Below are 23361 nucleotides of genomic sequence, written 5' to 3'. Positions count from 1 at the left end.
TTTTAATCTGCCTGTCCAGGAAGGGCACGTGATCTCTTAGAAGGGATGCTACATCCTTTTACAGATGGGGAAACTGAGGCCAGTTAGGCATGGCCTGCCCAGGTCACCCAGCAGAGACTTGGGGCTCCCAGGTGGCTACTCTGGGGAATTTCAAGAATAAGGTAAATTTCCATCTACGGAAGATGATTTGTTGCTTAGAAGCAAATGATGAAGTGCCCTCTCTGGAGGTTTGTTCAATGTTCTGAGTCTATGGAGTGGACAGGAAGAAAACCTAATTAGAGTTAGTGTTAGCATGAGAACAATGATAGTGTTCACCCTGTGCTTTTTAAACAATCCAAGGTTAGTTACCCTGAAAAGCTCAGCACCATCCCCAACCCACACAGTGGTGGTCACCCCGCCCCCCAGGCAGACGCAGGTTCTCCAGGCTTCAGAAAGCATCCCCAGAACAGAGGCAAGTAGCTGGAAAGGTTCTGTATCCAGGTAGAAAGCTGCCCGGGGTGGAAATAACCCGTATCCATCAACAGATGAACGGATATGGCCAACATGGTCCATACACACAATGGGATGTTATTCAACCACAGAATGAAATAAAGGGACACGTGCTGCAAAACAAATGAACCTGGAAGACGTTCTGCTGAGTGAAAGAAGCCAGACACAAAAGGACAAATGTTGGATGGTTTTACTTACATGAAATATCTAGACTAGGCAAATTCATAGGTACTGAAAGCAGATTTGAGGTTACCAGGGGCTGGAGGAGAGAATGGTGGGTTCTTGCTTGATGGCTACAGAGTTTCTGTTTGAGGTGATAAAAAAGTTCTAGAGATGGACAGTGGTGATGGCTCCATGACAGTGTGAATGTACTTCATGCCACTGAACCGTACACCTAAAAATGGTTAAAATGGCAAATTTTATATTTTATCACAATAAAAAAATAAAGGAAAGACAGGAAAGACTGCTCAATCTCAGTAGTGGTCAAAGAAATGCAAATTATAACAATGTTTCACACATATGAAATAAGCAATAAAGATAAACTGACAATGACAAGAGAAACGCTGCCCAGGCTCCACTTCCAGGAAGACAGAGCAGGGCGTGGGGTCTGCCTGACTGGGGCTCCAGTCCCAGCTCTGTCCCTCCAACTAGGTGACCGTGAGTGAATTACTCCACCCCTGCACCTCTTTCTCTTGTGGACACACTGATGGTAATGATGTCTCTTCGTGGGGTTGTTATAGGGTTTACACAACGTGCCATGCAGGGAGCAGTCCGCGTTTGCCAAGCAGACAGTTAAATGTTCGCGGGCTCTGGCCACATTCATGTGTGCTCTACTGAGGCCCCCACGTCAAAGCCCCAGTGTGTGCACTTGATGGGAATGATGGGCAGTCAGTTGGGCCCCAGGTACTTTTTCACATCACTCACGCCCTTAGAAACCTCCAATGGATACACCTCCGCCAGACTACGAGGCCTCAGGATCTGACGCCTGCCCCTGGTTGACCCCACCTTCCAGCTTTCTCTCTGTGCCTTAAACATACCAGGTGCACAACCACCCCAAGGCCTTGGCACAATGTGCCCCAGGGCCCCCACATCTCACGGACACTAGTCACCTCCTGGGGAGGCCGGTGTTCCACACTCACCCTGTGCAGAGCGACCCCACCCCCCACCGTCACACTGTCACATCCTAGGATGTGGATGTGACATTCACATCCTAGGATGTGGATGTGACATTCACATCCTCTGGAGAGCATACTTCCACACAACACTTTTCCAGCTCATTCATTTATTTGTTCATCACCCGTCTCCTCCTCCTAGACCATAAACTCTACGGAAACAGGGGCTGTGCATGGCAAGGGCTCAGTATATATTTTTGGAATAAACGAATACATAAAACATGTGGGGGGCTCTTCCTCTTTGTGTATCTGCCTTAATGAATGTGTAAATGTGTGAGTAGGTGTGCATCGGTGCGCGAGAGAGAAAACACAGGAAGACGGAGGAAGTGGAGGGTCCGTGGTGTGGTTTAAAGAGTGACGTGTAGATGTGACTCTTTCTGAGAAACTGCGTGTGGGTCCCAGAGGCACAGATGAAGATGAGGGCCAGCGTACCCATCAGTCAGAACGTGCATTTGAACCAGGCCTTGCTGACCTTCTCCTTCTGTTGTACACAATCTCCTATTCTAGTCAGTTCTTGAAAATCGACGCCCTCAATTACAGCTCAGGTACTGGCTCATCCCCATTTGAACACACATCAGAAGCAGCAGCTCCTGCCCACAAGCCCAGAACTAATGGCAGAGGAACAAGTGAAGGCCGCCTTGAGGCATCTGAAGGAACGCTGGTGGACTGGAAATCACTGCACTGCTTCACGCCTTAAACAGATCCACTAAAACACTTGATGTTGCCTTAACCAACGTTATATTGTTTGAAAACCTCAGCCTAGACCACCCAAGACTCCATTGCATAAAATGCCCACCTCTCTCCAGAGCCCCCACCTCAAACACTGGAAAGAGGAGCAGAAAAAGGTCAATTGCAGGAACGTAACTTCCTTCTGCATCTGAGTTCAGGACAGTCCTGAGATTCTTGTGGGGCCAGCCAAGCACCTGGAAGGCTTCCCTGCCCTCAGAATGGCCTCGTGGGCAGCCCCAGCACAGGGCAGGGAACCGAAGCCTGGCCAGAGACAGGGCCCGCCTCCCAGGCTAAGATCTGGTTTGCTGAGGAGGAGAGTGTACCCGGGCAAGCTCTCCTGCGGGCCTGCTGAGAGCTGCTCTCCCAGGCCTAGAGCGCAGGCAGGTGGCGCCCACAGCAGGCACGTCCCACCCAGGGCACGGGGATTCTCTTTCCCAGGACTGTGCTGCCGCCTTTTGGAAACAGCATGCTGGACACACCCGCTCGTCTTCAATTAGGAGAGGAGGCCTGGTGTAGACCGAGGGGAAGCTGGTTATCAGGGACAGTGGGGTGTTCACACTGGGGTCTTCACAGAGCACCCTCCGGGGGGAGTTCTGCCCTATCTTCACCGGTCCCCCAGTGCCGGGACCCAGAACAGCTCGTGGGAGCACGACCCTGGCTCTGGCCCTCCTGGAGCAGGAATCCCTGTGTCATGGGACTCCCCTTGGTCCACCAAGTGAGGAAACTAGCGGTATTTCAACCTAATTCATTTACTTTGTAATCCTATGTTATGGTATGCATTTAAATAGGTCCGTGGGTTTCTTCAGATTACTAAAGGGGTTCAAGGAATAAAAACTTTTAAAACCCTAGATAAGGGGTTTCACAGATGAAGGAGGCGGCCGAGAGAGGTGAAAGATAGTAACCAAAGTCACACAGCTGAGCGGCCCAGGCTGGTCCTTCCAAGGCCCCACCAGCCACGGCAGACCCACCACTGCTGTCTCCCTCCTCTGGGGGAGAGCACCCAGTGGCTGTACCAGGAATCTGACCTTTCTCTCTAGTACATCCATTTCTACATGTCAGTAGACTCAGAGGACTCAGAGGGACCCTATCTGAGTTCTCTGGGAAGCCTTTTCAGAATCTTTGTGGCTGCCTCTCCTCCCTGACCCCATCTCCTGATGCCACCCTTGGAAAATTCTTCCCCAGGTCGTCCCGATTTGCTCCATCTCTCCTGGGTCCTATTAAGAACCACTGAACAACACAAACAAAAAGTCTTTAGTCCTCTTGGGTGGGGAGCTAGATGGCCAGGAGATCAGGGGTCAGAGGTATTTCACCTTCTCAGTTTTGACCTTCAGACATTTAAGTCATATGAACATATCAATTATTCAAAAAAATTTAATTAAAATTATGCTACCCACCCAGTTGGTGGATAAATGAATAATTTATCACATAAATCCCAAAGGGCAGGGTTGGAATAAAACTCACTCCCCAGTCCAGCCAGGGGTCAATGCCATAGACGGGAGAAATGGGGTGGAAGCTTTCCCACCAGAAAATAAGCAGCTAGATGTTCTTCAGCCTCTTCACATACGTTTTTAAGGACTGCCCAGGGTTGCAGATGGCAATGTGAAACCAGAACAGGAGGCGGCTGAGACAGAGGTATAGTACAGTCCATGTCAAAAGGCTGGACCCGAAGGAACACACCTGGAGGCGAGGGCAGGGGGCATACACACTAAATGGGGGAGAAGAGCTCTCCTTCCTCACCCAGTGGACCTGCCACAGCCACCAACCCCCCCCCACCCACGCGCCGTGAGATCACCCTCCTCCTTCGTGCCCGCAGCTCTGGGTAATGCAAACGCCTGGAGTCAGCCTGCAGGTGGGTCCCAGCTTTATCTCCTCCTCGCTGGGTCACTGCCTCTCATCTCTGAGCCTCGGTCTGCACATCTGTAAAGTGAGGGTTGACTACGAGGCTTACCTGCAGTGACCCACACTGTACCCATCTGAAAATGTTTCCTTCCCTCCACTGTTGGCAGGGAAGCCGAATCAAGTTCCCTCTCCAGGCTGGCCAAAGACATGACCACAGTCTTCAGGTGAGCCTTCAGCCAGGGTGCAGACCCTCACAACTAACCAAACAGCTACACAGATACAGGCCAGGAGTTCCTGGGGAAGGAGAGCCGGCAGGAGCTGCCGGCGGCAGCAGGCGGAGATGCACTAGGACGCGTGGCTCGGAGCCCAGAGCAGCTGCTGGGGACCAGGCCATGGGCCAGGGCAGCCCGCAGGAACAGAGGCTCCCCTCCTGAGGCACCCGACATCTGCCCAGGCCCGGCCCTAATGAAGCCAGCTCCTTCCCAGGCTGAAGCTTTAACTTCCACGCTCTCTACCTCTAAGGCTTTGAAAGCCAAGTGCAACCCACAGAGAAGAAACCCAGAGAAGACTTTTAAAACTCTAACTATCCAAAAGGAGGGAAGCAGTTTTCTTTCCCAACACATAATGCAGCCCCCCGGACCCCCTCCTCCATGGAGACAAGGGGAGGACATGCTTTCTGAGCAGACCCCCACCCTAAAACTCATTCATGTAGGGCTTCCTAGGTGGCGCACTGGTTAAGAATCCGCCTGCCAATGCAGGGGACACAGGTTTGATCCCTGCTCCAGGAAGATCCCACATGCCACGGAGCAACTAAGCCCGTGTGCCAAAAAAAAAAAAAAAAAAAAAAACTCATTCATGTAACTCCACAGATAACTGGGTCCTATTATGTTCTGGGCTAAATGCTGGGGATGCTCTGCATGACCAAGGCAGTCATTGTTGCCATGACCCTCCTGTGTAATAGCCCTTGATCATAACATGTCCTAGAGGAATAGGGCTTCAAACTGAGTTCTGATACGGGTCTCCAAAAAGTAAAGTATGTCACGACGGAGTCGGCTCTTATCCAGTCTTCTGTGGAGAAGTTATGATACTACAAGGGCCCCAGGAGATGACTAGTTCTGCGGTAGAAACGCAGTTTCATGTTGAGTAAGTACCACCTGTGATGGGCCCATCAGTGATCGCTGCCAGGCTACTGGGAAAGGATTCTAAGACTGAGTCTAGGCCGGAGGCAGTGGAAGAAAGCTAGGACGGGTTCCCCGTGTCTGCACAGGCCTGGGAGGGAGGTGGTCCTGATCACTTAGACGTAATCCAACGTCTGTGCTCAGAGAGAGACACTGCGCCCCTCAGAGGTAACCGACCGGCCTAAATCACACATCTTCTGACTCTCAGACCAGTGCTCTTTCCACTACACTGCTCTAAAAACTGATGGCAAGAGGCTAAGGTGCAAAGGCACTCTGAAGAAACCGTGCAAGACTGCAGGGGTTGGTTCCACCATCACTCTAGGAACAGAGATTGGTACATTATAAAGAGCCCAAAGATGGTGGCTGGCCTAACATTGCGAGAGTATAAAGCAAGAATTACTAATCCATAGAAACGCAGCTGTGTACTGACAATTAAGGCTTCAGTCATTTAGGCATTCCTCCCAAAGGATTTTGATTTATTGACTAACATTAAAGGAGACGTGTGTGTTCTCAGACCAGCTATATAGTGGAAAAATGAGAAAGGCTGTGGAGATCAGGTCCATGCATGTTGCTGGTAAACTTGGTTTTACTCTTCTGACATTTCATTAAGCAGCAAAGTCTGTTTCTCTTTTGAGAGCCAGCCTCCTCCAGCCTACAGACCTGGCAAAACACCCCACCAAGGCCGTGACTAGAGTTTAATTTCGGGAACCACCTCCTCAAACCCTGAAAGGCACGTGCCTCTGCTGCTTCCACTGCCTGCTTCCCCCGAGGGGAACGGTCCTTTCCCGGTTAGAGTCTGTGCGCCCCCAGAGAGCGCAGGCGAGGGGGGAGCACTTCCATCCACCGTGTCCGTTTTGTTGCTGTGGGTACCGCACTGAGCACAGGGGTGCCTGGGAGGCTCGGACACCCCGCGTGTGATGCACCACCAGCTGCCTCCCACGATGTTGTTCAGGTTTGGGAAGCTGGTACGAGGGCACGGAGCGGGTGGCCCAGCACTGCAGATGTGTCTTGGCCAATCCTGGTAACTCCGCTAATCTTAGCAGGGATTGGGTAGGATGGGCCACCCACTGGCCATTCTAGCCATTGAGACGTGAAGAAAAGTCTGTTGGGTGTTCCTGGGAGAATCCTTCTCTCTCTTAAAAAGAGACACAAGGAAGAGATCACTTTTCTGCCTTTGGGTTTTGTCTGCAATGCAGTCACTTGGGCACCAAGAGGAGAACTGGGCAGCAGGGACAAGCAATGCATGGAGACTGCCACAAGGGGGCTCCACAGAGCTGCTGAATTAACCAACCACCAGGAACCACAGGTGAAGGTGGCTCACACTACCTGGAGAGATTTCCTTATGTGAGGCAATAACGAATCTTCTTGGCAACTAAAGATACCTTAACTGGCCCATGAAGTTATTTTCACCTTTATTTCACAGTGGGACAGAAGCAGAGAGAGCTCGTGAGCCAATGACCCAAAACCACACAGCTTACCAGGGCCGGAAGGAGAACGCAGCTGAGCTGGTCATGTCTTCCCATCTTCCCTTTTCCTCCTGGGCCTCCTCTGGGCCCTGTACACAGAAGGTGCTTCAAATATGCTTGATAAAGAACAAGCAGCCTCTCTGCTCAGCCCTCCTGGGAGAATTTCCCAGAGACTAGCAGCAGATCCTCTTGGAAACCCAAGCAGCCATGCTAGCTGGCTCCTTCCCACCAACCAAGTCTCCATTTCAACCATGGAAGAAACTACCCACACCCCCACTGGAGATGCTCAACCCAGGGCCGATGCCAGGGCGTCTCCAGAAACTTGGGCTGCTGGGCCCTGGGGCCTCCGCTTCCACGTGGTGAGAAAAGCCCTGCTCTATGTCACAGGGCTGAGACTTCAGGACTGTGAACTGACCCCCAAAAAAATCAAAATCGGGGTACAATGCTAACCACACATTATTAGCAAAGTCACGGGGCCACCCCCACGGTGCGGCTGTCCCACCTCTGTGCACACTGCCATCTATTCAACACCTTATCTCACTCACAGCCAGGGAGAGAAAGGAAAAAAAGACTGAGCAATTAGACCTCAAGTCTTTCAGATGAAGTAATTAATTCACTGCCACCTGTGATGCAGCAGGTCTGAGAGATGAGAAAACCGAATGAGGCTGATGCAGGGAGGTGAACTCATGCAGGAGCGCGTGGGCCAGTTTTTGCCTTCCAAGCGCTGTGTGTCCACAGCTGAATAGAAAAATCACGTGTTTTGGACCTGCGCTTCCATCTTGAGTCCAGGCAAGCTCATTAACCTCTGCATTTCAAATGCAAAATGAAGATGAACCAAATATTCTTTCAACCAAATGATGCTCAGCATGCGGCAGGCACCGTGGGGGCCAAAGACGAGCAAGAGAGGATGTTCCAGGAGGGATGCAGGCACGGAACCAGGCAGTTAAGACAAGTGTTACTCACAATGGCGTTGGTGCCCCAAGAGGGGACTCGTGGGGTGGCACCTCTGCTGAAGGAAGTGAGAACAAATCTGAGTTGCTGGCCAGGTGAAGCCAAGGGAGGGAGTCTGCGTGTGGACTTTGTGTGCCTGTGCACGTGGGAGCGACGTAGCCTTCAGGCAGGGCTGGGAGGTGAGAAAGAGCCTTGGGGCATTGATGTCCGGGATTGAAATAAATTCAGAGGACTGGCCTGGAGTGTGCGACGGGAGGAGGACAGGGACATCAGCCCAGGACAGCGAAGAGCACAGAAGGGCACACGCCAAGCAGGGACAGGACCCGATGGGCTGCCACGCAGAGAATCAAGTGGAGGGGGCCAGCCTGGGTGCAGAGGACCAGCCAGGAGACTCCTGGGACATCCAGGTGAGAGATGGTGGAAGCTTGTGCCAGGGCAATGGTTGTGAGGCTGGGGCACTGGGAACAGGCAGGACAGATATTCAAGAGGCAGAATCAACCAGCGGGGTACTAGGTGCGGGAGGGAAGGTGAGGAAGGAGCCCTGTCTGACGCTTAGATTTCTGGCTGAGACAACTGGACCTAATGGTGTAGCAACCAGCACCTCGGAGGGAGTCGGGCAGCAAAGCGGGTGTACAGAGACGATGAGAAGTTCAGTGATGGGCGTCAGACACGGTGTCAAAGCCCCTGTGGAATAAACATCTGCTCACCTGAACTCTAACTCCTGACTCATTCCAGCCAACCCAGCTTTGTACATCACATCTTGTCAATTTTAAAACACATTTTTTTCGCCTCTCTGAAATCAGGATGTTTTTAAATGAACAGGTGACATGGTTTAGTTGGCAGTGTTCTTTCTCAGTGGTGCATAAAATAGTGGTGATTCTTACAATGGAAGAAATCTTGGATTTGATGAAACAATGTCTATCAATCTTAGAAGAAAATAGTACGTGAATGTCTTTCCTTATGACCTAAATCCAACTTAGTTCCAAAGAGATCTAAAGTAGCCTTTCACAATAAAGCTCACAGGACAGGATGATTTCTGTAAAAAGACAAAAACCACTCCTGGGTTCAAATATTGGAAAGAAGCCTCAGGAGGCCTCTCTCCCACAGGAGGGGTTCAGCTCAAATAAAAACAACAGAAGGTCAAACACGCTTCTGAAAGTTCCCATTCCTAAGAACTAAAACCCAAATCAGGAGACAGAATAATCTCAGGATCAGGGCGGGTGGGGAACAGCAATAAGTTGACTGACTTTCAGATACCACAGAGCTGGGTATGGCCTGGGGGTCTCAGGAAAGACATCTTTTAAAAAGAGTGGATTTGGCGGGGCCTGGAGAGCTTCATCGCTGCTCTTCCCAAAAAGCATATGATGAGCGATGGGGCCCATTAATATCTTACCGATACTGCTCAATAGCTTCAACAATCTTCTTACATCTGGGACAAACAAAACATTCTGAGAGAACAGCCCGCATGCTTTCCAGACTCTTCTGTGGCACCGCACACATCGGGGTCCACACTCATCTTGGGAGAGGCCAGGCTGCTGCCACACGCAGGCGCTGGAGCCTCCCTGACTCACTGAAGGTAGGTAGTCCTCCCGCAGCGGGGTTCGTGATGCAGACCACGCGGCCGCCTGCCCCTCCACAGAGGAGCGACACGAGGGCTCCAAGACGCCAGCATCAGAGACCCTGAGGGCTTCACTTCATCTCTCTTCTGAAACTGCATCTCCCGCCCTGTCACTGAATGCTAAGTCCCGCAGCTCTGAGCGTTCCCAGCTTCTGTAACCAGGCCCTACTGGGGGCTAGTCAGAACAGCAATGATTATGGAAGTGTTCACACTAATAGCTACAATTTCTGAGAACCTGTCGTGTTCCATGCTTTGTTTATATGCTCTCATTTAATTCCCACAAAAACTCCTTGGGAACACAAATCCCATTTTATTAATGAAATCCTGGACAGTGAAGACAGAAAAAGATGGTTCCTATGTCTTGGTTTAAAAAATATACATATCTTTCTTGGAATTTCCTAGGTGGTGCAGTGGTTAAGAATCCATCTGCCAGTGCAGGGGACACGGGTTTGATCCCTGCTCCAGGAAGATCCCACATGCCACAGAGCAACTAAGCCCATGCACCACAACTATTGAGCCTGAGCTCTAGAGCCCGTGAGCCACAACTATTGAGCGCATGTGCCACAACTACGGAAGCCCACGCACCTAGAGCCTGTGCTCCACAACAAGAGAAGCCACTGCAATGAGGAGCCTGCACACCGCAAAGAAGGGTAGCCCCTGCTCTCCGCAACTAAAGAAAGCCCATGAGCAGCAATGAAGACCCAATGCAGCCAATAAATAAATTTATAAAATAAAGTAAAATAAATTAAAAAATATGCATATCTTAAGCCAGGAGTTGGGGGAGGTGGTATATTAGTGTTTGTTATATTATTCTTTATACTTCTCTGTTTCCACAACCAATTTTTTTCATTAAAAAAAAGAGCCTGAAGCTTGCTAGTCAGCCTAAAAATACCAATACCAAGAGAAGAGTAGGAAGAGGCACTACTTAAGGCTCACACACCCAGACTCCGAGATACCTTCACCTCGTTTATTCTCACTACTTAAAGGCTGCCCCTTGGGGGTGGGGGGACAAAGAAATAAGAGAGTAAGCAAAATAACAAGATTCAGGAAACTCTTGTTATCCAAGTACATGTGGCCAGAGGTCTTTAATTTGTTACGTACAAACTCTATTAAAAATAATGGTGCCAGAGAAGGATGTGAGCTCACCTCCTTTCCTGAAAATGCCAAAATCACTAACTGCTGAATAACCATCAACTAAAAAAACACTGGAACCCACCAAAAAACATATCCTACATCAGAAGACAAAGAAGAAGCCACAACAAGACAGTAAGAGGGGCGCAACTGCAATAAAATCAAAACCCACACCCCTCAGGCAGGGAATTCACAAACCGGAAAATAATGATATTGCAGAGGTTCTCCCACGGGATTGAAAGTTCTGAGCCCCACATCAGGCTCCCGAGCCTGGAGGTCTGGCATTGGGAGGAAGAGCCCCAGGGCATTTAGCTTTGAAGGCCAGAGGGGTTTGATCACAGGAATTCCACATGACTGGGGAAAACAGGAACTCCACTCTTGGAGGGTGCACACAAGGTCTTGTACGTACCAGGATGCAGGGGGAAAAGCAGTGACTTCATAGGAGACTGGGCCAGACCTACCTGCTGGTATCGGATGGTCTCCTGTGGAGGTGGGGGGCAGCTATGGCTCACTGCAGGAACAAAGACACTGGTGGTGGTAGTTCTGGGGAGTACTCATTGGCATGAGCCCTCCTGGAGGCCTCCACTTTCTCACCAAGACTTGGCTCCACCCAATAGCCTACCAGGATGCCTCAGGCCAAGCAACCAACAGGGGAGGAACACAACCCCACCAATCAGCAGACAGGCTGCCTAAAGTCTTCCTGAGCCCACAGATGCCCACTAAACACACCCCTCAAAATAGCCCACCCCATCAGAGAGACAAGACCCAGCTCCACCCACCAGTGGGCAGGAACAAGCCCCTCCCACAGGAAGTCTGCACAAGCCTCTTAGACCAGCCTTATCTACCAGGGGGCAGACAGCAGAAGCAAGAAGAACTACAACCCTGCAGACTGCAGAACAGAAATCTCAATCACAGAAAGTTACACAAAATAAGATGGCAGAGGAATATATCCCAGATGAAGGAACAAGACAATACCCCTGAGGAACAGCTGCAAGCTACCTGAAAAAGAATTCAGAGTAATGATCGTAAAGAGGATCCAAGACCTCAGAAAAAGAACGGAGGCACAGACTGAGAAGATACAAAGATGTTCAAAAAAGAGCTAGAAGATCTAACAAACAAACAGAGATGAATAAAACGATACCTGACACGAAAAATACACTAGAAGGAATCAATAGCAGAATAAATGAGGCAGAAGAACAGATAAGTGAGCTGGAAAACAGAATGGTGAAAATCACTGCCATGGAACAGAATAAATGAAAAAGAATGAAAAGAAATGAGGACAATCTAAGAGACTTCTGGGACAACATTAAATGCACCAACATTCACATTATAGGGATCCCAGAAAGAGGAGAGAGAGAGAAAGGACCTAAGAAAATATCAGAAGAGATAATAGCTGAAAAATTCCATAACATGGGGAAGGAAATAGTCACCCAAGTGCAGGAAGTGCAGGGTCCCAGGCAATATAAACCCAGGAAGGAATATGCCAAGACACTTAGTAATCAAACTGACAAATATTAAAGACAAGGAGAAAATATTAAAAGCAACAAGGGAAAAGCAACAAATAACATACAAGGGAATTCCCATAAGGTTATCAGCTGATTTTTCAGCACAAACTCTGCAGGCGAGAAGGGAGTGGTACAATATATTTCAAGCAATGAAAGGGAAGAACCTACAACCAGGAATACTCAACTCAGCAAGGCTCTCATTCAGACTTAATGGAGAAATAAATAGCTTTACAGACAAGCAAAAGCTAAGATAATTCAGCACCACCAAACCACCTTTACAACAAATGCTAAAGGAACTTCTCTAAGCAGTGGAGTTGGAGGGGGGGTGTGGAGAGGGGAAGAGGCCACAACTAGAAACAAGAAAATCACAAATGGGAAGGCTTACTGGTAAAGGAAAACATACAGTAAAAGTAGGAAATCATCCACACACAAATATGGTATCAAAACCAGCAACCATGAGAAGAAAGTACAAATGCAGGAAATGGGAAATGCATCTGAAATTAAGAGACCAGAAACTTAAATAACCTTGTATATATATATATAGATTGTTATATCAAAACCTCATGGGAGGGGCTTCCTAGGTGGCACAGTGGTTAAGAATCTGCCTGCCAATGCAGGGGACACAGGTTCGATCCCTGCTCCAGGAAGATCCCACATGCCACGGAGCAACTAAGCCCGTGTGCCAAAAAAAAAACAAAAAAAACAAAAAAACCTCATGGGAACTGCAAACCAAAAAAACTACAACAGATACACACAAAAAAGAAAAAGCAACCCTAACACTAAAGATAGTCATCAAATCTCAAGAAAAGAGAACAAAAGAGGAAGGGAAGAAAAAAGACCTACAGAATAAATCCAGGACTTCCCTGGTGGCACAGTGGTTAAGAATCCACCTACCAATGCAGGGGACACAGGTTCAATCCCTGGTTGGGGAAGATCCCACATTCTGTGGAGCAACTAAGCCCATGCACCACAACTACTGAGTCTGTGCTCTAGAGCCTGCAAGCCACAACTACTGAAGCCTGCACACCATAACTACTGAAGCCCATGCGCCTACAGCACATGCTCCACAACAAGAGAGCCACTACAATGAGAAGTCCACGCACTGCAAAGAAGAGTAAACCCCTCTCACCACAACTAAAAGCCCACATACAGTAACAAAGACCCAACTCAGCCAAAAAAATTAAAAATAAAATAATTTTTAAAAAACCATAAACAATTAATAAAATGATAATAGGAACATACATATCGATAATTACCTTGAATGTAAATGGATTAAATGCTCCAACCAAAAGACACAGAGTGGCTGAATGGATACAAAAACAAGACCCATATATATGCTGTCTACAAGAAACCCACTTCAGACCTAGGAACACATACAGACTGAAATTGAGGGGATGGAAAAAGGTATTCCATGCAAATGGAAATCAAAAGAAAGCCAGAGAAGCAATGCTCATATTAGAAAAAACAGACTTTAAAAAAAAAAAAAAAGACTGTTACAAGAGACAAAGAAAGACACTACATAATGATCAAAGGATCAACCCAAAAAGATATAACAATTGTAAATATATATGAACCCAACATGGGAGCACCTCAATACATAAGCCAAATGCTAATAGCCATAAAAGGGGAAATCAACAGGAACACAATGGACTCCACTTATACCAATGGACAGATCACCCAGAAAGAAGATCAACAAGGAAACACAGGCCTTGAATGACACATTAGACCAGATGAACTTAATAGCTATTTATAGAATATTCCATCCAAAGCAGCAGAAAGTACTTTCTTTTCAAGTGCATATGGAATATTCTCCAGGACAGATCACACCTTCAGCCGCAAATCAAGCTTTGGTAAATTTAGGAAAATTGAAATCACATCAATTCTTTGGTGGTCTTCTTTTCCAACCACAATGCTATGAGATTAGGAATCAACAACAGGAAAAAAACTGTAAAAAAAAAACACAAACAAGTGGAGTCTAAACAACATATTACTAAACAACCAGTGTATCACCAAAGAAATCAAAGAAGAAATCAAAAAATACCTAGAGACAAATGACAACAAAAGCACAATGATCCAAAACCTACTGGATACAGCAAAAGCAATTCTAAGAGGGAAGTTTATAGCAACACAATCTTACCTCAGGAAACAAGAAAAATCACAAATAAACAACCTAACCTTACACTTAAAGCAACTAGACAAAGAAGAACAAACAAAACCCAAAGTTAGTAGAAGGAAAGAAATCAGAAAGATCAAAGCAGAAATTAATGAAAAAGATAAAACAATAGAAAATATCAATGAAACTAAAACCTGGTTCTTTGAAAAGATAAACAAAATTGATAAACCTTTAGTCAGACTAATCAAGAAAAGAGAGGGCTCAAGTCAATAAAACTAGAAATGAAAAAGGAGACGTTACAATGGGCACCACAAAAATACAAAGGATCATAAGAGACTACTACAAGCAACTATACACCAATAAAAGAGACAACCTAGAAAAAAATGGAAAATTCTTAGAAAAACAAAACATTCCAAGACTGAACCAGGAAGAAATACAAAATATGAACAGACAAATTACAAGTACTGAAATTGAATCTGTGATTTAAAAAATTCCAACAAACAAAAGTCCAGGACCTGATGGCTTCACAGGCAAATTCTATCAAACACTTAGAGAACAGTTAACACCTATCCTTCTGAAACTTCTCTAAAACTTTGCAGAGGAAAGAACATGCACAGGCCCTTTCTACAAGGCCACCATCACCCTGATACCAAAAGAAGAGATAACACACAAAAAAGGAAATTACAGGCCAAAACCACTGATGAACACAGACACAAAAATCCTCAAAATACTAGCAAACCAAATCCAACAATATATTAAAGGGATCATATTGTATGATCATCCCAGGGATGCAAGGTTTCTTCAATACATGCAAATGAATCAATATAATACACCACATTAACAAACTGAAGAGGAGAAAAGGGAACCCTCTTGCACTGCTGGTGGGAATGTAAACTGATACAGCCACTGTGGAGAACAGTATGGAGGTTTCTTAAAAAAAAAAAACAACTAAAAATAGAACTACCATAGGACCCAACAATCCTGCTACTGGGCATATACCCTGAGAAAACCATAATTCAAAAAGTCACATGTACCCCAATGTTCATTGCAGCACTGTTTACAATAGCCAGGTCATGGGAACAACCTAAATGTCCACTGACAGATGAATAAATAAAGAAGATGTGGTATGTATGTGTGTGTGTGTGTGTGTGTGTGTGTGTGTGTGTAATGGAATATTACTCAGCCATAAAAAGGAACAAATTTGAATTATTTGTAGTGAGGTGGATGGACTTAGAGTCTGTCATACAGAGTGAAGTAAGTCAGAAAGAGAAAAATACTGCATGCTAACGCATATATATGGAATCTAGAAGAATGATACAGATAAACCTACTTGCAGGGCAGGAATAGAAATGCAGACATAGAGAACAGATGTGTGGACACAGTGGGGGAAGGGGGGGATGAATTGAGAGATTAGGTTTGACATAAATACACTACCATGTGTAAAATAGATAGCTAGTGGGAACCTGCTGTATGGTTCAGGGAACTCAGCTCAGTGCTCTGTGGTAACCTAGATGGGTGGGGTGGGGGGCAAGGGGGAGGGAGGTCCAAGAGGAAGGAGATATATGTATATATAAGGTTGATTCTCTTCACTGTACAGCATAAACTAACACAACATTGTATAGAAATTATGCTCCAATAAAAAAAACTGAAAAATAAAACAATATGATCATCTCAATAGATGCAGAAAAGGCTTTTGACAAAATTCAACACCTATTTATGACAAAAACCCTCCAGAAAGTGGGTATAAGGAAACCTAACTCAACATAATAAAGGCCATATATGGCAAACCCACAGCTAACATCATTTGCAATGATGAAAAGGTGAAAATATTTCTTTAAGATCAGGAACAAGACAAGGATATCCATTCTCATCACTTTTATTCAACAAAGTTTTGGAAGTCCTAGCCATGGCAATCAGAGAAGAAAAAGAAATCAAAGGAATCCAAATTGGAAAAGAAGAGGTAAAACTGTCACTGTTTGCAGATGACATGATACTATACACAGAAAATCCTAAAGATGCTGCCAGAAAACTATTAGAGCTCATCAATGAATTCAGTAAAGTTGCAGGATACAAAATTAATACACAGAAATCTGTTGCACTTCTATCATTAACACTGAAAGATCTGAAAAAGAAATTAAGGAAACAATCTCACTGACCATTACATCAAGAAGAATAAAACACCTAGGAATAAATCTACCTAAGGAGGCAAAAGACCTGTACTCAAAAAATTACTGAGAAAACTATAAGACACTGATAAAAGAAATCAAAGACGACAAATGAAAAGATATACCATGTTCCTGGACTGGAAGAATACTGTCAAAATGACTCTACTACCCAAGGCAATCTACAGATTCAACGCAATTCCTATCAAATTACCAATGGCATTTTTCACAGAACTAAAACAAAAAGTTTTTAAATTTGTATGGAGACACAGAAAACCCCAAATAGCCAAAACAATCTTGGGAAAGAAAAACAGAACTGGAGGAATTAGGCTTCCTGACTTCAGACTATATTATCAAGCTACAGTCATCAAAACAGTATGGTACTGGCATAAAAACAGAAATATAGATCAATGGAAAGGATAGAAAGTTCAGAGATGAACCCATGCACCTATGGTCAACTAATCTATGACAAAGGAGACAAGAACATAAAACAGAGAAAAGACAGTCTCTTCAAAAAGTAGTGCTGGGAAAACTGGACAGCTACATGTAAAAGAATGAAATTAGAACACTCCCTAACACCATACACAAAAATAAACTCAAAATGGATAAAAGACCTAAATGTAAGGCTGAATACTATACAAGTCTTAGAGGAAAACATAGGCAGAACATTCTTTGACATAAACCACAGCAATACCTTTTTTCATCTGTCTCCTACAGTAATAGAAATAAACACAAAAACAAACAAATGGAAGCTAATTAAACTCAAAACTTTTGCACAGCAAAGGAAACCATAAACAAAATGAAAAGACAACCCACAGAATGGGAGAAAATATTTGCAATGAAGCAACCAATAAGGGATTAACATCCAAAATAGACAGTTCATGCACCTTGATATCCAAAAACAAACAAAAAAACACACCAATCAAAACATGGGCAGAAGACCTAAATAGACATTTCTCCAAAGAAGACATACAGATGGCCAAGAGGCACATGAAAAAATGCTCAACATAGCTAATTATTTGAAAAATGCAAATCAAAATTACAATGAGGTATCACCTCACAATGGTCAGAACAGCCATCATCAAAAAGTCTACAAACAATAAATGCTGGTGAGGGCATGGAGAAAAGAGAACTCTCCTACACTGTTGGTGGGAATGTAAACTGGTACAACCACTATGGAGAACAGTATGGAGGTTCCTTAAAAAACTAAAAATAGAACTACCATATGATCCAGCAATCCATTCCTACACATATATCCAGAGAAAGCTGTAATTCGAAAAGATACATGCACCCCAATGTTCATTGCAGCACTATTTACAATAGCCAAGAAATGGAAGCAACCTATATGTCCATCAACAGAGGAATTGATAAAGAAGATGTGGTGTACGTACACACACACACACACACACACACACACACACAATGGAATATTACTCAGCCATAAAAAACAACAAAATAATGCCATTTGCAGCAACATGGATGCAACTGGAGATTCTCATACTAAGTGAAGTAAGTCAGACAGAGAAAGACAAATATATGATACTGCTTATATACAGAATCTAACAAAAATGAGACAAATGAACTTATTTACAAAACAGAAACAAACTCACAGACTTAGAAAACAAAATTATGGTTACCAAAAGGGAAAGGTGGGGGGGAGGGGTAAACTGGGAGTTTGGAACTGACATACACACACTACTAGAATCAAAATAGATAACCAACAAGCACCTACTGTATAGCACAGGGAATTCTACTCAATATTCTGTAATAACCTAAATGGGAAAAGAATTTGAAAAAGAATAGATATATGTACAAGTGAATCGCTTTGTTGTACACCTGAAACTAACACAACATTGTAAATCAACTATACTCCAATACAAAATAAGAATATTTTTAAAAATAGTGCCAGCTCTGAACTGAATGCAAAGACAAACAATCATTTCAAACCCTCTGCTGGCCACAGGGAAAGTTATCAAGTAGAAAAGACCAGTTCCAACTTTGCTGCATGGTTTTTTCCAAGAAAGAGATATGCCCCCTAAATCTCTCCTCTCAAAATACTCTTAAATAAAGAGTTGATGGTACACTGACATTTCACTCAGGAGAGCTACTGCAGTAACTTTAGAGGTCAAACACGGGCCATAACAAATAGAAGCATTTATCATTTTTTCTTGTGTGTAAAATTTGTATAATTTGTGTTTAGATATAGTAAGACTTTGGGGGTGTAATTTTAAATATTTTAAACAATTATGAAGGTTTATCATTGCCATACCATTGCTAACATGATATATTAGTTTCATATAATTTATAAGTTGGAATTCTTAATGAAGAACCAAACTTCTAATTATCATGCATTCATAGAAAAATGTAAGTCTTTTTATCCAAAATTTGCCTTACAATTCGCCAAAGAATGAGAGTGGGACCTGCCTGTACCAAAACACCCCCCTTTACCACCTAAACAGTCAGGAAAGCACAAAATGCCATCGTCTCTGGAAGTCAGCTGGACCCAAGGCCCTGACCTCGGGGGGAAGGAGCTGATGTGTGCACTCAGACTCCACTCACTTCTACATTGAGCCCCGAGAAAACCCTCAAAGATCTTCTAGTCCAACTATTCCACCCATCTCTGGCAGGGACAGAAGTGACATACCAAGTCTGCAGAAGTTATTTACCAGGAATAAACTTCCTCAAACACTAGGAGATTAGAGGCAATAATCAGTGGCAGAGATGGAGTGGGTGTGGCAGTTACACTTAAAGCATTGACAAATGGCAGCTGACAGTGGAAGACAAGGTGGAAAAACAGAAGAGTTTATCACAGAATGATACTGGATCTAAAGACTGAAACATGAATCTGAGTCATTATGGAAACGTCTTAGCCTGTTTTCCAACAAGAATGTTTTCGGATAAACATAGAGCTCTCATTCAAAGGGGTCATCTCCAGGTGTCTGGAAGGTTAAGTCCTGTGGTCCCATGGAGAGCCTCAACAACGCTAGATAACTGTTATATGTGCATGCACCTGTTTTTTCAAGAACAGATAAAGTTTGTTTTTGAGATGTGCACACATCTCAGACAATAAAACAAATACTCTGAATTCCAACAGCTAAAATAACTTGAATACAGATGCAACTTATCTAAATGACCTGAAATTAAAATGACTACAAATAAGCCCTTGAGAACATACAGTACTTAAGTATCACTAATCACCACTCCCAAGGCCACAAACAGCCAGTCCTACCAAAGGATGCTGTGGGAGTCCAAAGACAGGAAGATCATGTAGATAAGAATTTATCATTCCAGCTGAAGTAACAAGAATGTTAGTTTTACATGATCTCCATCCTATGGTCGAGTCGTCCTCCTCTTCCCTCCCTTGTAGCTCAGGTTTACTTCCTTGCAACAAAACAAAGAAGAGGTGACTCTGTGATAAGACACCTCTTCCATTTCTAGACTTAAATTTGTTCTTTACCATGTTCCTGGTGTTGCTCCTACCCCCTTTCCCCACCCAGGCCATCCCTTCCTCATCACCTGTACAAAGAACAGAACGTCTAAACTCTCCTAAGGTGATCTCACGCCCTCGTGCGGGCACCTCCAGGTGGGTAGACTGGCTATCCACATGTGTTTGCTCAGGACAGCGCCTGGAACACTGTTCAACCCCTAGGTACCCTCTCTGGGGACCTGGATTCATGCCTCTGCCTTTACAACTCCTGCTATAATTTTAACCACTTTTATCTCAGCCAATTCCTTTGCTTCACAGTCACTACAAGAATGATTTAGAGGAAAGAACAGGAGCTTTGGAGCCAGAAAATCCTGGGATGAATCCCAGTTGCAGCACCCAAATTGAGCTCTGGGACTGAGGATAAGTCAGTTCTCCTCCCCGAGCCTGAGATCCTCAAACCTAAAAGGAGATGGCTGTGCAGAGTAAATGAGATGACGACTCTAAAGTGCCCAGCACATGGTAGGTACTCAGCAGATGCCCATCTCCTTCCCCCCCCTCTCTCCCTGTCCCCCCATTTATAACTGCTGGCCCTAGCATCTTTCTCTGAGACTATTTTTTCCCCATCTCTACTCACTCATCTTTTCTTCCTTTTCTTCCCCATATGCTTCCTATTGGCACTGTCTTCTACACCTGAATCATGAAGAGTGTCTGAGAAACCTATATCGGGAAATGTGATTACAGAGCATTGCCAAACTGTGGTTCTTCAAATAGAAATAAGACTGCAACATAGGATTACGTCATAGAGGGCTATCTAAAGACTGAAGGAACAGCCAGCCCTCCTGCCTCTCTTTCCCCTTATTTGCCAGACTTAGCAAATAAAAATAAGACCCCCTGTTAAATTTCATTTCCAGATAAACAACAAATATTTTTCTACTATGTCCCCAGTGTTGTAGTAGAAGAAGAAAATGCCTCTCTAGCGAAGAAGTGGGAGAGAAAAGATAATTAAGGTCATGACTATCAGAGAAAGAGGTGGCTGTCCCTTCCACTTGGTGTCACCAGAGAGAGGCTGAAGTTCTCTGACTGAGAAGGGGAGTTCCTGCCTGAGTCCTAACTCAGTGGAGTCCTGGAGTTCTAGAAAGTGCCAGGAGGCAATAGTCAAATAGCAACCATGGTCTTTCAATCCCATTAAGCACGGGAGCTTAGCAGAGAGGTGAATAGGTTTTGAAGACTTCAGCTGCCCAAGGATCCTCAATATCTGTACAAAATCCACCCATCAAATGCTTGATACACGAGTTTTATGGTATTTTTTACTCATTAATTTCTTAAACATTATTTTATTCAATAAGCAAACATTTTATATTTCATATAATCCTAAGAACACCAGAAAAGAAGAGATAAGCTACCTATACTTAATGCAACTGAGTTTTAATTGATTTGGGTGGCATTTTCTGTTTTAAAAGAAAAAGGGTGATAAAATTACACATGAAAATGCACATATGTTACTGTACAAATAGAATATCACCTCTTGTCAGGATTATTACAACAACCTCTCAGTTGGACTTTCAGGTTCCACACATCCAGTCTCTCCTCCGCCCAGCAGTCAGAATGATCCTTCTAAAACATACAACAGATCCTGTCACTTCCCTTTTCAAAGTCTTCCAGTGGCTTCCCACCTCACTCCAAGTAAGAGTTAAAGTCTTTCCAGTGCCCTGCAAGGTCCTACAGGAGCTGCCACCCACTCTTTTACCCCCTCTGACCTCACCTGCCCTTGCCCTGCTTACTCAGCTCCAACCATACCAGCTCTGCCTACAACCTTCTTGCTCAGGACACCCTTATGCTCACTCCCATTCCGAAGTTCAAACCTTTGCTCTGGGGACTTTCCTGGGGGTGCAGTGGTTAAGAATCTGCCTGCCAATGCAGGGGACACGGGTTCCACCCCTGGGCCAGGAAGATCCCACATGCCACAGAGCAACTAAGCCCACGCACCACAACTATTGAGCCTGTGTGCTGGAACTACTGAAGCCCGTGCACCTAGAGCCCATGCTCTGCAGCAAGAGAAGCCACCGCAATGAGAAGTCCAAGCACCAGAACGAAGAGTAGCCCACACTTGCCACAACTAGAGAAAGCCTGCATGCAACAATGAAGACCCAACACAGCCAAAAAAAACAAATAAAAGTTACCTTTAAAACAAAAAAATCTTTGCTCGATGCCAACTTTTCCAGAGCAACTTTTCAAGTGGCCAATTTTTCAAATCATAGCCCCCATTCCTGGCATGCTCTATCATCCTTCTCTGCTATATTTTTCTCCATTCCAGCGAGCCCCATCAACCTACTATATATTTCACTTAGCTGCACGTTTTGTGTCTCCTCCCCCCCTAGAATACGGGGCAGAAATGTTGGCATTTTTTTCACTGCAGCATCCCCAGCATGTAGAACAGTATGTGGTACATAATATGCACTCAGCAGTTACTTATGGGATGTTGGATAAACATAAGGTAAAAATAATAATGTATTATCACTTTACTGGAGCAAAATGTATTTACTGAAATCTAAACAATGAATAAATGTGGGCTTTTCTTCAAGACTTCAGAGTTAAAAACCATCTCTTTGGGCTTCCCAGGTGCCTCAGTGGTTAAGAATCTGCCTGTCAATGCAGGGGACCAGGGTTCGATCCCTGGGCCGGGAAGATCCCACATGCTGCAGAGAAAACTAAGCCCGTGCGCCACAACTACAGAACCTGCACTCTAGGGCCCGCAAGCTACAACTATTGAGCCCATGTGCCACAACTACTGAAGCCTGCACGCCTAGAGCCTGTGCTCCGCAACAAGAGGAGCCACTACAATAAGAAGCCCTCGTACCACAATGAAGTGTAGCCCCTACTCACTGCGACTAGAGAAAGCCCGCACAGCAACAAAGACCCAACACAGGAAATAAAATTACTTTAAAAAATTTTTTTAAATTATTAAAAAACAACAACAACAAAAACACCAACCATCTCTTCCCCTGAAGCCCCCCACCTGCTTTCTCCTTTTTCTAATCAGAAAATCAGAAAGACCTGGGGCAGAGGTGAGGGGGTGATTTTCCTACTTCTGATATTAACATTCAGAAATGTAGGACAGCGTTCTCACTGTTGGCATTTTATAAATCATATGATTTCTTTAAAGTATACATTTGCCTGAAGTAATATCCTTTTAAAGTGTTTCCCAAGTCTCCCTGCTCAGGCTAAGAACAGTCAAAGTCCAGACTAAAGGATGCACTGCTCATCACATTTCAGCACATGGGCATCGGTAATGTTTGCTGGTTGGCCAAGTTCCCAACATCACCCTTCTAGCCAAGGTCCTATGGAAAGACAAGTCAAAGTCCAAAATGCCAAGCAGAATTCCCATTACCTCTCCTGGGCATCTCCGATGAGCTGCTGCAAGTCCACCTCCTGCTTCCTCAAGGTTCCAAACGAGGACTGACTCTCCACGAGGCCTTTGCCGCCAATGTTCAGCTTGACCTTTCCCAGTGCAGTCTCCAGGGACCCACTCACATGGTTTTCAAACTTGCCCTCGTACTTCACAAAGTCCGACTCCACAACCA

At 45.0% G+C, this 23361-nt stretch overlaps 1 protein-coding gene across 3 annotated transcripts in view; it reads right to left on the bottom strand.

Moving 5' to 3' along the window:
* GSDME (gasdermin E) overlaps nt 1-23361 on the bottom strand; it is an 80764-nt gene that overhangs the window by 45986 nt on the left and 11417 nt on the right. For all 3 annotated transcript variants that reach the window (XM_057731376.1, XM_057731377.1, XM_057731375.1), the window contains exon 3: nt 23169-23361. In XM_057731376.1, coding sequence (XP_057587359.1) covers nt 23169-23361 — 193 coding nt within the window. The remainder of the gene's footprint in view (nt 1-23168) is intronic.

Source organism: Hippopotamus amphibius, chromosome 4, assembly GCF_030028045.1.
Source record: "Hippopotamus amphibius kiboko isolate mHipAmp2 chromosome 4, mHipAmp2.hap2, whole genome shotgun sequence".
Taxonomy (NCBI): domain Eukaryota; kingdom Metazoa; phylum Chordata; class Mammalia; order Artiodactyla; family Hippopotamidae; genus Hippopotamus; species Hippopotamus amphibius.
The sequence above is the reverse complement of the archived record's forward strand: the minus strand, read 5'-3'. Positions and strand labels throughout refer to the sequence as shown.